The 12,410-nt window shown below is 41.4% G+C and overlaps 2 protein-coding genes across 9 annotated transcripts in view; one reads left to right on the top strand and one right to left on the bottom strand.

The window, feature by feature from the left end:
• ORC4 (origin recognition complex subunit 4) overlaps nucleotides 1–12,410 on the top strand; it is a 445,415-nt gene that overhangs the window by 277,424 nt on the left and 155,581 nt on the right. The gene's annotated exons all lie outside the window — the stretch shown is intronic.
• Nucleotides 658–12,410, bottom strand: part of MBD5 (methyl-CpG binding domain protein 5) — a 145,888-nt gene continuing 134,135 nt past the window's right edge. For 6 of the 8 annotated variants that reach the window (XM_064450971.1, XM_064450970.1, XM_064450969.1 and 3 more), the window contains 3 exons: nucleotides 9,483–9,595; nucleotides 3,813–3,888; nucleotides 658–1,563 (listed from right to left, as the gene is read on the bottom strand). In XM_064450971.1, the coding sequence (XP_064307041.1) occupies nucleotides 1,492–1,563; nucleotides 3,813–3,888; nucleotides 9,483–9,595 (261 nt within the window). In that variant the 3' untranslated portion in view covers nucleotides 658–1,491. The remainder of the gene's footprint in view (nucleotides 1,564–3,812; nucleotides 3,889–9,482; nucleotides 9,596–12,410) is intronic. The other 2 variants (XM_064450973.1, XM_064450975.1) reach the window with 1 other exon arrangement.

Genomic DNA, 12,410 nt, shown 5'->3' on the forward strand with positions numbered 1-12,410 from the left:
AGCCTTGAAGACAGAGGATGTCATTGCTTCCATCACCATCACCACCATCCGTGTGAAAAAGAAAAAAAAAAAAAGAAATAAAATGGAAATAATGTTGTGCTACACTTCCGTTCGTTAATTTTATAATGGCTCATAGCTTTAGACTTTTAAATCTGTAGTGTATTAATTTTTTTCTACATATGTTTCACATTTCTCACTTAATATAACATAAATAATTTGGTTAATAGATTTAACCTGCACATTTCAGCCACATTAATATATATAAGAATCTGTTAATGGTATAAATAATTCTTTTTAAATAAAATAAATCTGATATGTTACATAATACTGATAAAAATTACTGTCGCTAATAGTTTTGTAAGCCACCCTTAAGTTTTTTGTTTTAATACTGCGCGATGGATACTGGAATTACTTTCACGAACGCTGCGGAGCATGCCCTTCCATTCTACCGCAAAACCAAACCGTAGTCGATACTGACCACATTATTAACGCAGGGCCTCTGCCCCCTTAGAAGTAAACACGATGGTTAATGACGTTAGATAATTTAAGCTAACAAACCTAGGGGTTTTGAGGGGGTCAACGTTACGGGGGGATATAAACTGTTTAGTTCGTCAGGTGGCTATGAAACCTTAACTACAGAAACGGCTGACTAAAATAGTCCATCTACTTTTTCTTCTTTTTAATAAAATCTACAGCATTCTACTTTAAAAGTTAAGTAACTAAAAACGCAACCGGTAGTTGCAGCCTTTGACTTATTAATTAGAGCTGTGATCCCACGTCCCGTTAGGAATCTGCAAGGTTGCACTCTCCTACAGAGACCTGAAATGGAGTACAGTACTTCCAGGCAAGGTTCATTCCAAACAGACAGTATCGATGAACACTCAGTGGCGTGAAGTGTATGTCATAATTAAGGTATTACATAATCATGCCTTCTCTCTGCTGTTAAATACAAAAACAGCATCTTTTACATTATCATATAAAAGCATTTAGGCTGTATTTTTATTTATCACTTTACACTGGTAGTCTCTTGTATGTGTACTCAATAGAAACCAAAGAATTTTGTACACTATTTTTTGTACAATAAAAGATAAAGTGTGCATTAGGTACGCTTGTACATGACAATATTGTACAATATTTACAGTTCAGATATCGCCGTGAAATTCTGTATTATCTATATACACAATGAAAATTTCTCAGAAACATTTGGACTATTTCTTATAATCACAATTTTAGTATTATAGAAAAAAATTTCAGTAATCATCTGACATTGTTACTGCAACCTTTCAAGATTTCTGATTGGCTTATCCAGCAACCGCTATCCCTCCTAATCATCAAAAATATTGTACCACTAATCCGCGTAGCACCCTGTGATGGTGTCTATCTGTCTTCATATAAATATTGATATAACCGCGTCTATATCAATACCTACATATAGACTTATGTGCACGTTCGTTTTGATAAGTACTGGACCAGTAACAAAGACATTCAATGTTATCTAGAGATCTTCCTCCTCTTGGGTTTTGGAGGCTTCACTTGTCTGTCTCCCTGTGGGATTTGGTGGACCTAAAAATAAGTATATTTAGAAGTTAGCACAGAATATTGGTCAAAGGAACCAGCCAGTAATAAACGAGCTACAGGATTGCTCGAGGTGCCGTTACAAAACGGTTCTTATTATTCCGTGTCCTCGAGGAAGCCCGAATTAAAAGGAACTTCCAGAACTTTACGGCACTGGGGAGAAAAAGGTTGGTGCCGCAGCCGGGACATCTCAAACCTCTGCGACCCTGGGGAAAGGTACCAGCTACAGCGACTGTGAAACCGTGTAATCGGGAACCCAAAACGGCAATTCTGCCACATTCCCCGAGACAAACCTTTACACATCATCGTGACACGAGCAATAAAGGAGGAAGTAGGTGGTGAGAAAATACGGCTAACAGGGAAAAAGAGGAGAAGTCAAATTCAGGTCTGCGGTGGCATTTTGAAGGAACAAGCTATGTTTAGCAGAGTCTGTCTTGATCTAATTATTAAAAGGAAATATTCAATTCCGAGCTAAACGCTAGATTAATTTGAGCGTGAAACAGTTTTTCATCTCTGGCTGCTCAGTAAAAAACACAACATAATTGGAAGCAAAGCCGTGGAGGAAGGCGCTCGTGTCTGGCGTGGAATAGCACCACCATCTGCCGGTGGACGCGAGCTGCTGTCCTGGGAAGAGGAGTTTGCAGCTTCCAAACGGCAGTCAGGCAACAGGGACAAATTCAGCAATGCGCGACATTGCTTCCGTGGATCTGTCCTGAATCCCCTCAGGCCGCTGACATTCGCTGTGCGTTTACGGGCACTTACCAGCAGAAATAATTCTTTGAGCTAATTATCTTGTTTGCATATGCTTTCTGTTTAAAACCTAACTGATGCCTGAACAGCAGCAGCTGACAGAAATGCAAGTCACTAAAAAGAGCGCTGCTGATTCCCTTTGACTGTTTCTAGGAACCATCATCTTTACGGAAATAAACCCTGATCAACAAATTTTGTGACCAGGTAATTAAAATATAAATCAAGACTCTGTAATGACTCGTCTGCATCAGCTTGTCTGCCTTACGAAACAACCCCATCAGCAAATCCCATTACAGCAGTTTCCCCTGAGCCAGTTTATATCACAGTTAAAATTCAGAGAGCACGCAGGTTTCAGTGTTTCTGGATTTATAAATGAAAAAGGTATCCAGTCCAAAATGGTCCAAGTCCAAACGTACAAGCTGGAGCGTAACCGGCACAGGGGGGTGCGTGCCAAACACCCCCCGTGTTTAGTTGTAACAGACCTACAGTCAGGTCCTACTTGCCTTTTCCTTCCACAGACAAGAGGAAAAGACATGTTGTTTTAAATCAAAACTCAATCTCGTTTTGTAAAATTCGCACGTTTAAACAAAAGATCTGATTTTGCTATTACTTATGTCAGCCCGTCCAAGCTACTGAGTATCTATTTAATGGGTTTTGGTGGTTCTGAAAGCAGCTCTAAGCCTGCAGTGCTGGGTACATTTCCTTTTAGGTGCTCCAGTAGCTCCCCTGAAGTTTTACCGCTTCTAAATACGCAGGTGTACAAGCACCTTCAGCACTGAGCGTCGGACGTCAGGGAAAAGACTTCTTAGTGTATTCAAATGTTTTATTACTAATAGTTTGGGTAACTACCACGGATAAGATCTGAGAGGTTAGGGGTGCTGTGATAGCCCTTCTGGCATTTCTAAGCGTGCTTCAGTGAAATTACAGACATGCTCTAAATATGAAGACGGGGACATTGTATAAACCAAATTTTATATCAGAAGGATGCTGGGCTCACATCACGACAGTTACCTTCCCTGACAGCATCTTTCAGGTCACATAAGGGAAGCTTTACTCAAAGAGTTTATGTTCAAAAAAACGATGCTTTTAAATGTGGCTTCAATATCTTGCTACTCAAACGGAAGCCAAATGAGCCTGATTTTGTGTCACTAGTCAGAGAAAACCCAAGGAATATGAGCTGGACTGGAACTGAGCTAAGCATTACCAGGCCGGATGAGGAAAAGTACGTCCAGGAATCTACCTTTGTGAAAAATAATATAATTAGCAATGTAAGTAAAGTTCTGCATCTTTTCCCATTTTTCAGAATGATTAGACATCTGCAAACGTTTGTTAATGCAGGAGAAATGTTGAAAATTCCACATTACTTAAGAAAATAGAAACAAAATTTCTGTTAGAAAGCAACCCAAACCCACACTCCCAGTCTTCATGTGACACACGTGCAGAAATGTAGAAAAAGGAGATTATTGCGAACGTGAAAAGAAACTTACATTCCCAGACATTTTGTCTAGTTCACTCATGGCCTCGTGTATAGCAGCTTCTAAATGGTTATTTAGCTTTCCACTTCTAGGAAGAAAAAACAATGCCATCAGTAATTCTTAGTAGCAGAAAAAAAACTTAGAAGAAAATTCAGCGATGAACACATTAACGCCCTGGATATATCTGACCAACTGTAGAGCCTGGAGGTTGCTGTAGCACAAATGGCAAGACCAGGCCTATATGCAATGTTATGCAAATTAAAGGCTTGTGCTGTAATTACAGACGAAAACCGAAAGCCATCACTTCAGTGCGCTGTGTGGCCAGTGACGATACCCACGAGACAGCTTACAACCACAAATAAAAAGCAAGACTTCACAGTACCACAGCATTTTGTGCAATCTTTTTTTTTTTAAACCATTATCAACGGGCCAGACTCTCGCGGGTTTTGATCGGGCGCAGAAGAGGAGCACTCCAGCTGCTCCGGGCTTCCCTAAGGACTTCAAGTGTCACCAAACCTCTAGCGCCCGCTCGCCGCTGCGTGCTTCCCGCTCCATGTGACACGCTGCATTTACATTTAACCGTGGTTCCATTTCAGCGGTACTTCTGCGAGGGACTAAATACGTACACGGCCGTCTTCTTGAGAAGTCAGTGCCTGAGCTGCAACGTTTTCCTCTTACCCAAAGCACAAGGCTCAAAGTTAAATATCCCTTCCAACTTTCAATAGCCAGAGGAAAATAAATCATATTAGTCCTCTAAAACGTTGCTAGTTTTACCCCGGAATGATGGCTATTGGTGTAGGTAAGAGGGCTAGAGAATGACGGCTACGGTAGAGGTAAGGAGAGGGTTTTCTTCTTGCAAACCAAAAGTAACCCCAGTCATTGGGCAGCTCCGTACGCATCAGGTTTTCCAGTGACATTTCTGATTTATGTCTATTTCTTTTTTAAAGAAGTTTCCCACTGGAGCACCACGCTCTGCATGACAAGTCATACTTCTGTGGCTCCGGCTTCACGCCTCAGAGTTTCAAGCCAGCAAACAGGACCTGAGAACATGCTACTGTCGGTTATCGACAGCTTGTTGAGGACCTGTGCTTAAAAGCAGGCATTTATATACACACACACACACACACACGCTGTGTGTATATATATGTATTTAGATAGGCTGGTTCATTCATGGCTTCAGCTGAACAGGTAGAGTTACAAGAGTCATGAACATGAAGAGAAATGGCTGAGTATGAGATGAAAGAGAGTGTCCTAGAGATGAGAGACATTATTGTGAGCATCCATCACAATATCCTCAGCAAGTAAGGAAGCACTGTTATCCCTGCTCTGGAGGTGCAGAAACAAGGCGGGGGGAGGAAGAGAGCCGCCTGCATCGTGAGGGAAGATGATGGCCGTGACAGGTAAGAGAAGAGCTCGTCCCAAGCTCCAAGGATGGCTGGGTCACTAGGGCTGTCCCTCACAGGAAGAGACGCTTTCTAAAATAAAAAATATCTCCCATTTTAACAAGACAGACAGACCGTCACGCCAGCTGGGACATTCTTCCCTGGGACTTACAGATTTATAGCAACTAAAAGCACTGCGAGATCGACAAGGAGGTAGCACAGACGAACCGTCCAACCACTGCTGCTCTACAGTAATTCCATCCTCTTTGTTCAGCAAAATGATTTTCATAACCACCAGTCCAGGTGGGAGATCAAAGAGAGAAGATCAGGGGGTCTGGTATTCATTATTTAACGAAGATGTTCCCTAACACCACTTTGCATTGGTCATCTGAGCCATACCACGGCACAAATTGCACAAAAAATTTCAAAAAGCTAGAAACCGTACTGACCTGACTGCACAAAGGTGGAGCACAGCAGGGCTTTGTCCACGTGTGAAGTTGCACGAGTTTAACTAAGGCTTTGACTGAATTACTTAAAACGTTGGTGGAGGAGTTTTGTGCAACTTAAAGATTATGTATCTGGATGTAGTTTAAATCAACTGGAGAATTTATAAGGTAAACCGAGAGAAATATTCGCATACAAAGCCTGACACGTCCACCAGGGTTTCTGGACTGCTTGAGCTAGACTGCTTGCAAAACCAACTTCAAGCGATGCAACTTGGGCAAGCGAAGGCACCCTTAGGTGTTATAAATGACAAACAGAATATTGTTCAGGGGCAACTTAACTTCCTGCAGGGGTAAAACAACTCTGTTTATAATGCAGATATCTGAGTATCTGGAACACTGCTGACTTGCGTGTCATCTAGAAGCAGATTTCGGATGTCAAGTTACCCATCTGTGATGCAAAGTAATTTAATCAACATTATGCTCTATCAGCCACTCGTATTACAATACCTATGAAATTATTGCCATACCTATGAAATTATTAGTCCAAACAGCCATTTGAAAGTATTTGAAATGCAAACCAGCATTTGAATTGTAGTCTTAAGACACTGTTATGTTCATTTTACTGTGAGGATGGTGATCTGCCCCTGAGCAGATCAAAGTTTCAGAAGCACCCATCGCTAAAATATCCATTTACTGCAGACAAAACAATGCAGCTAAAAACCTGAGCATCTGACATCAGCTAAACATCCGCATCAGGTCTCCTGTGATCCAAACCAACCTGTAAATATCACAGTTACTCACTCATTAAAAAGCAGCACATCATCTCCGAGAAAACCTCGCGTGGCCAACAGCTTTGCAGAAGGATTTAAGCCCCTTCCCTCGGGGAGGAGAGCCTTTTTGCCAGAAGCGTTCTTTTAATCCTCCTCCTCCCTACTACGGCCCCTTAAAATTTTACCAAATTGTACCATCGAAATGAAGTCTGAGCACGTGCCGAGTCGAAGTTCCCTCCCACAGCGGACATACTCCAGACTCCACCTGCAACTGCTGCTCGGGGCAGCTCTGGCAGCGATAGCAGGGGATGTCTGAGTGCACCCACCCTGCTTGCCTCTAACAGTATGGCGCAAGCCGCTGGTAGACTCACACCTAGAGAAGACAGACTGTGTCAGGACAGAGACTGACTGGAGCTGGAAGTTGGAAAGGTGGTGGAAGAGATGCGTTGTATCTTCCCTTACCGGAGTCCTGTTCAACTCTGAACATGGCACGTGTCCTACAGAAGGAACGTCAGAGACTTACCTGTTCGATGCTAAGCAGCCGTGTTCAAACTTCATTTTGAGATAACTTAGGATGGATGGTAGGGACGGTAATGGTAGGGATGGTAAATGGCACATCCCTGACAGAAGAGAAGCCTCGTGTTGGAAATAAACACACAGAGGAACAGGAAACTGCAGGAGATGACGACACTGGTACTGGGTATGACCCGCGGAAGAGGCTTTGCGCGCAGTGGGACAGCAGACCGCTAGTGAACAGAGGAGAACAAGGAACTGTGAAGCTTGGGGAGGACAAAGACTGGGTCAGGCGAGGCTTTGATAAGGGAAGACTGGGCCTCCAGCAGGTGATCTTCTAGAGACTACAGCCGGATCGGTGAGGAAGCTGCTACGTCCTGACCTGCTGGAAGCGCGAAGGGACGTGGCTCGGAAGAGAACGGAACGGCTGAGACGAGATGGAACTGAGAACGGGCCTTGTAGGAAATCGCACTCTGGTACAAACCACTGAGCCACCTCAGCCTTTCTCAGTTAAAAACTAATACTTAAGGTTAGATTAAGATTTACAGTGCACAGATACTGGATTTAGGGTGCAACTTCAATTGCACCCTATTACACCCCTATTACAATACAGTTTTTAGCTTTGCAAACATTTTTCATCTTCAATTTAGTTTTAAAAATTTTATATTTAATATCTAATATACATTATTGGGGATTGCATCAAGACTGTGCAGTGAAGGAGGCTGCTGCCGTAGTCCCAGAGGTAACGTTGCCAAAACTGTACAATATACTGGGGCTGCGACACGAACTGTAGGAAACACGAAGCGTAACTTATGGGGTTAAGGTACCTGAATGTCATTTTGAGGACCTGGATGCTAACCCTGCTCTGACACTGGACCTATGTGATGCTAGTCCATGCTCTCTCAACATAAACTTCTCCTGGGTTTCTTTACCCCTGTCTTCTTTCCTATGGGAGCGGAGCGTTCAACGATGCCAGTACCTGATACGCGTAAGTGCTGAGCACTTACACAGGTAGGAAACAGAATCAGGAATATTCTACATGTAGCAATTATACCTAACGCTAAAGGTTTTAAAAAATCTGGGCTTGTGCGTAACAAGATACTGCAGAGACATATACCAGAAAGAAGACCACAGGGAGATGAATAACTCTTTCAGATGGATTTATGACAGTACACAGGAAAAATAAGAAGGGTCCATGAAAACATACCAAAAAAATTAGGCTATGAAATAAGCACAAGTAGAGATATGGAGAAAAAACCTGTAAGGGCTGTAAAGCAACCCTGCGCAAGGGGCGAGCAGGTGCCCCAGACCGAGCAGGTATTAGATACCTCGTGTTTCCTTGTGGGGAAGGAACAGGGCAGAACCAGACATGCCACAAAAAAAGGCCGTTGGATTCAGTGAAATTGCAGACAACCCTTGCAGGCTGCTAAATATACAAATGCAAATCAGAAGATGGGGAGTTTTTCTTAAATTGTACTGTTTATCTCAACTTTAACATCTCTGTAAAATTGCTCCTGATGGCACCTTACTTGAGTCACGTATTTTGCTTCAGGGACATGAGCAAATAACTGGGGAGTTGCCAAAAGCCCTTCTATGTTCTCACCCCACCCCCTCAAACTCCAGTAAGATACTCTGAGGATGATCTTGGAAAAAAAAAACCCACCAACATTGTCTCATTGGCATAAAAAATATTTCTCTTAAGCACCACGTGACATATAAATAGAAGAAAAGCTTACACCTTAAAAGGAGTGGAAGACAAATAATTATTTAATTCCTTTAGGCCTGTGTTTATTGTGCTAAAGACAAGTATTGCAAGCTGACTTTAAATTCTCGCACAGATTCAGAGTCATATATTTTCCCTGCAACAGTAAATAAGCAACAGCATCCTAGAACAAAGCCAACCATAGCAGAGTTTCTGCTTTCCATCCTTTTATAGCTGTCCAGATTATTTCTCTCCTAAAGTGAACCGCTGCCCTTTTTTTGTCTGTGCTGATGCTTCACGCCCTAGTACCGTTCCGTGGTCCTTCTATCCTTGTATATTTGTAAATAAAAGTTAAAAGGCAAGATAAAACCCAACACTTTGCACAGCTCTGACACAAAGCTGTGCACTGAGCCCCTTGTCTGGCTAAATACAGCCAGACTTCACAAATTCTGAAACGCTTCTCAGCAATGGGAAATAAACTGAATTTATCTGAATAAACCTGTGCTCTGCCTGCAGCAGCAGCTGCCAGAGGGAGAGGGAAGAGATAAGAAGGGCAGATCTTGTTAAAAAGCGTATTTGGTCAGAATAGTTTTGATGTAATAACTTTTTTCCCCCGTAAATTAGAAATCCTACACATGAAAGCTCAAACAAGTAGGCTGACATTTTACAAAGGCTACTGTAAATATCAGAAGATGCAATAAAAATGCAGATATCAAAGATCTCCAATGATTATCATAACCAACACAAGGAGTGCAGAAAATTAACTCTTCAGTTTGGCCGATCTGCTAAGCTCCCCAAAATGAGAGTCTAAGGAAGGAAAAGAATTTAATTATTCCATTTCACCAGTAAATAAATGGGCATTTACTTACTTTCTGTTCCTTTTTCTGGCTCGGTTGTAAGCTTCTAGACCTTCTGTTAGTGTCTTCAACTTCTCTGGCTCCACCTGAGTGAAGGTATGAACACCAAACCACATTACCCAGACCTGCAATTATTAAACACTGCTTTTACTTCACTGCTAGACATGCATTACTATGGAGCCTAATCCTCCCTGCATCCGTAAGACACCAACCTTCCCAGCAAAGAGTAAATTAATGTATGGCTGTATACACCCCCTCGTACCTAGCTGTACAGATCGTCATTTCTCTAGATGCCCACACCACTAGCAACAGAACCCACAGAGTCCCAGGTGGGAAGGGACCTCTGGGACCACCTAGTCCGACCTCTCTAGGAAGAGCACAGCCTAGACAAGATGGCCCAGCCCCCTGTCCGAATACAAAAATACAAATACAAAAACCAACCCACCACACTTCAGAAAACAAAACTAAGAAGGAAAAGAATATCTTTAAAACCTTGTTTGTCTTTATATTATTAACACGAACACTTTTGTTAAAGTCTCTCGTGCTGTACTCACATTATACAAATGTATTTTACACCTTTGAGACCACCTGGAATGCTTTAAAATACCAAGTTGCCTAGTTACACGTGATACAATTTTTACAGATGCCATCAACACAAATGTATTTCCCATCACCTCAAAACTTCCGGATAAAGCATTTAATGCCCCAGTTCAACAATGCTGCTAATGGCACGGCTAAATTCGTTCCTACTCCGGAAGAGCCACAGTACATGCTTACGTTAAAAGGCTTAAGGCTGTAAAAGGGGGGCGGGCAGGATGGCGAGCTGTGTTCATGCCTTATGAATCTCTGAGCTGTAACTACCGCTCGCCTTTGCCAGCTGATTTACTGGTCCTGAGAAAGGGCTTTTTACATTTTTTTACTGAAGCACATACATTAGCGACCTGCCGAGTCAGGAATGAATGTGAGCACGTGCTCAACGGGGCTGCTGAGCTGGTAGTTAAAGTACTTTAACTGGAAGCGTAAGTTCTCTTAACTCAACCAGAATTATAATCTTTTAAGCAATCTGTATATAAACCACCGCATACAATCACTGGCACCGCTGGGCAGGTACCAGTCAGTACTAGTATAAACAATACACACACGAAAGAAAATTAATTATATGATTGGCATGATTTTATCATCTGCATTCTCAAAACATTAGTCCACTTAACTCTGCATATTATTGTGAATTGGCCCAGTCATTTCTGCTTGTAAAAACAAAATAAGGTATTTAAACACATCAGTTTAAAGAAAATGAATGGATAAAGTCCTTTTTCTTTGTCAGTATTGCTACATTTTGCTTGGCTTATTTTTTAATCTTTGCATGACTTAACATGAACCTTATAGCATTTGTCTCATTAAAAAAGTACAGCTTGTATTCTGACACAAGGAAAATTAATTCTATAAATACAAATTTATTAAGCATGCCTATATACAATCTGAAAAATAAATTTAAATGCAAATTCCCTCTAAACCCAGACTTTCAATTACTAAATAATTTATTTTCACAATGAAACTGAATTTTAGACGTGACAATGTGAAGTTAATGAGTGAGCAAGCTGTCAAAATCTCTAGCAATAAGGCCTCATGTAATACATTCAGACCAAATTTCCCATGTCTTGAACTTACGCATCTGATAATGAAATTGGGGAATTCTGCAGTTTCAGGAACTTACAGGACAAGAGTCATTATTGGAGAAATCTGTGCATGGGGAGGCAAGATTGCTATTTTCATGAAATAGATTCACTATGCCACGGATCGTAGCGCTTTTCCCTTAAAACTGTGCTTACTTTTAATGTAAGACTGCAAATACTTCAAATAATTCCTCTCCTATTCAGACTCTGGAAAAATACAAACGCATACATAAGAAACACTCGCTATTGAAAACCTGTGGAGCTTTACTAAAGATAAACATGAGAAGAAAAGGCACACGACACTCACAGAATGAGCAAAGGGGCTTCAGAAGCTTATACATGACATCTCCTACATTAAAATGGTATTATCACAGCAACGCTACTCTGGCTGCAATACGCTATAGCTCAAGCCTTCATTTCGTAGAATGTTTGAAAAACAGCTAAAGAAGAAACTTATATTTTTCAAACTGGACAGAATTAAAGGGCAGTAACATAATCACCTTGATCCTTTAGCTTGGGCACTTTACTGCGTGACAGAGCTGTCGTGAACGCTAAACTGTACGTTATCCATATCCACGATATCTATTCGTATATAAGGAACAAACTCTGCAAAGGGTTGCGTATGTCTGCCATTAGATATATCCGAAAGTTCAACGGTAAATATTTTTATGAAGAGCTAATATCACGTTTGGGTCATGAGGGACTTAAGTAACAAAAAGAAATCAATATCTTCGTTACTGGAATTTTGCGATGGAAGAACAGTAAAAAACCCACTGGCAGTTTTTTGAAGAAGTAGTATCAAATTGCTAACGTAACATGGTATTAGAAGTAACTCTACCAGATGTATTTGAATTAATAACATCATATGCCTTCATTTACAATAAGCCATTACAACACTAAATAATACATACAAATGGCATTTTCAGGACACTGATAAATCACACCTATTATTATCTCTAGACCTATAAAATCTGAGTTCAAAAAAACCGAGTTTGACTGACGGAAGGCCCTATCGAGAACAATGCTTGCCCCGTAAGAACGACTGTGCAACGCACTAACAACGGGCAACCACCGCTCACACAAACCCTTTGGCTTTCACATTGGTGCTGTCAAAGCCTTGCTCCTGTTTAGATGATCTGATTTGGATAATAACCAAATTAATTACTTTATGAAATACACATCCCCCGCTTTAGGATGTGTGTAGCTTCAAGGCTTGATTCTTTCTTTCTCAGAAATTTCTGCTGTTACTGCTGCACTTCCCTTGGGT

This window comes from Phalacrocorax carbo, chromosome 5, assembly GCF_963921805.1.
Source record: "Phalacrocorax carbo chromosome 5, bPhaCar2.1, whole genome shotgun sequence".
Classification (NCBI taxonomy): Eukaryota; Metazoa; Chordata; class Aves; order Suliformes; family Phalacrocoracidae; genus Phalacrocorax; species Phalacrocorax carbo.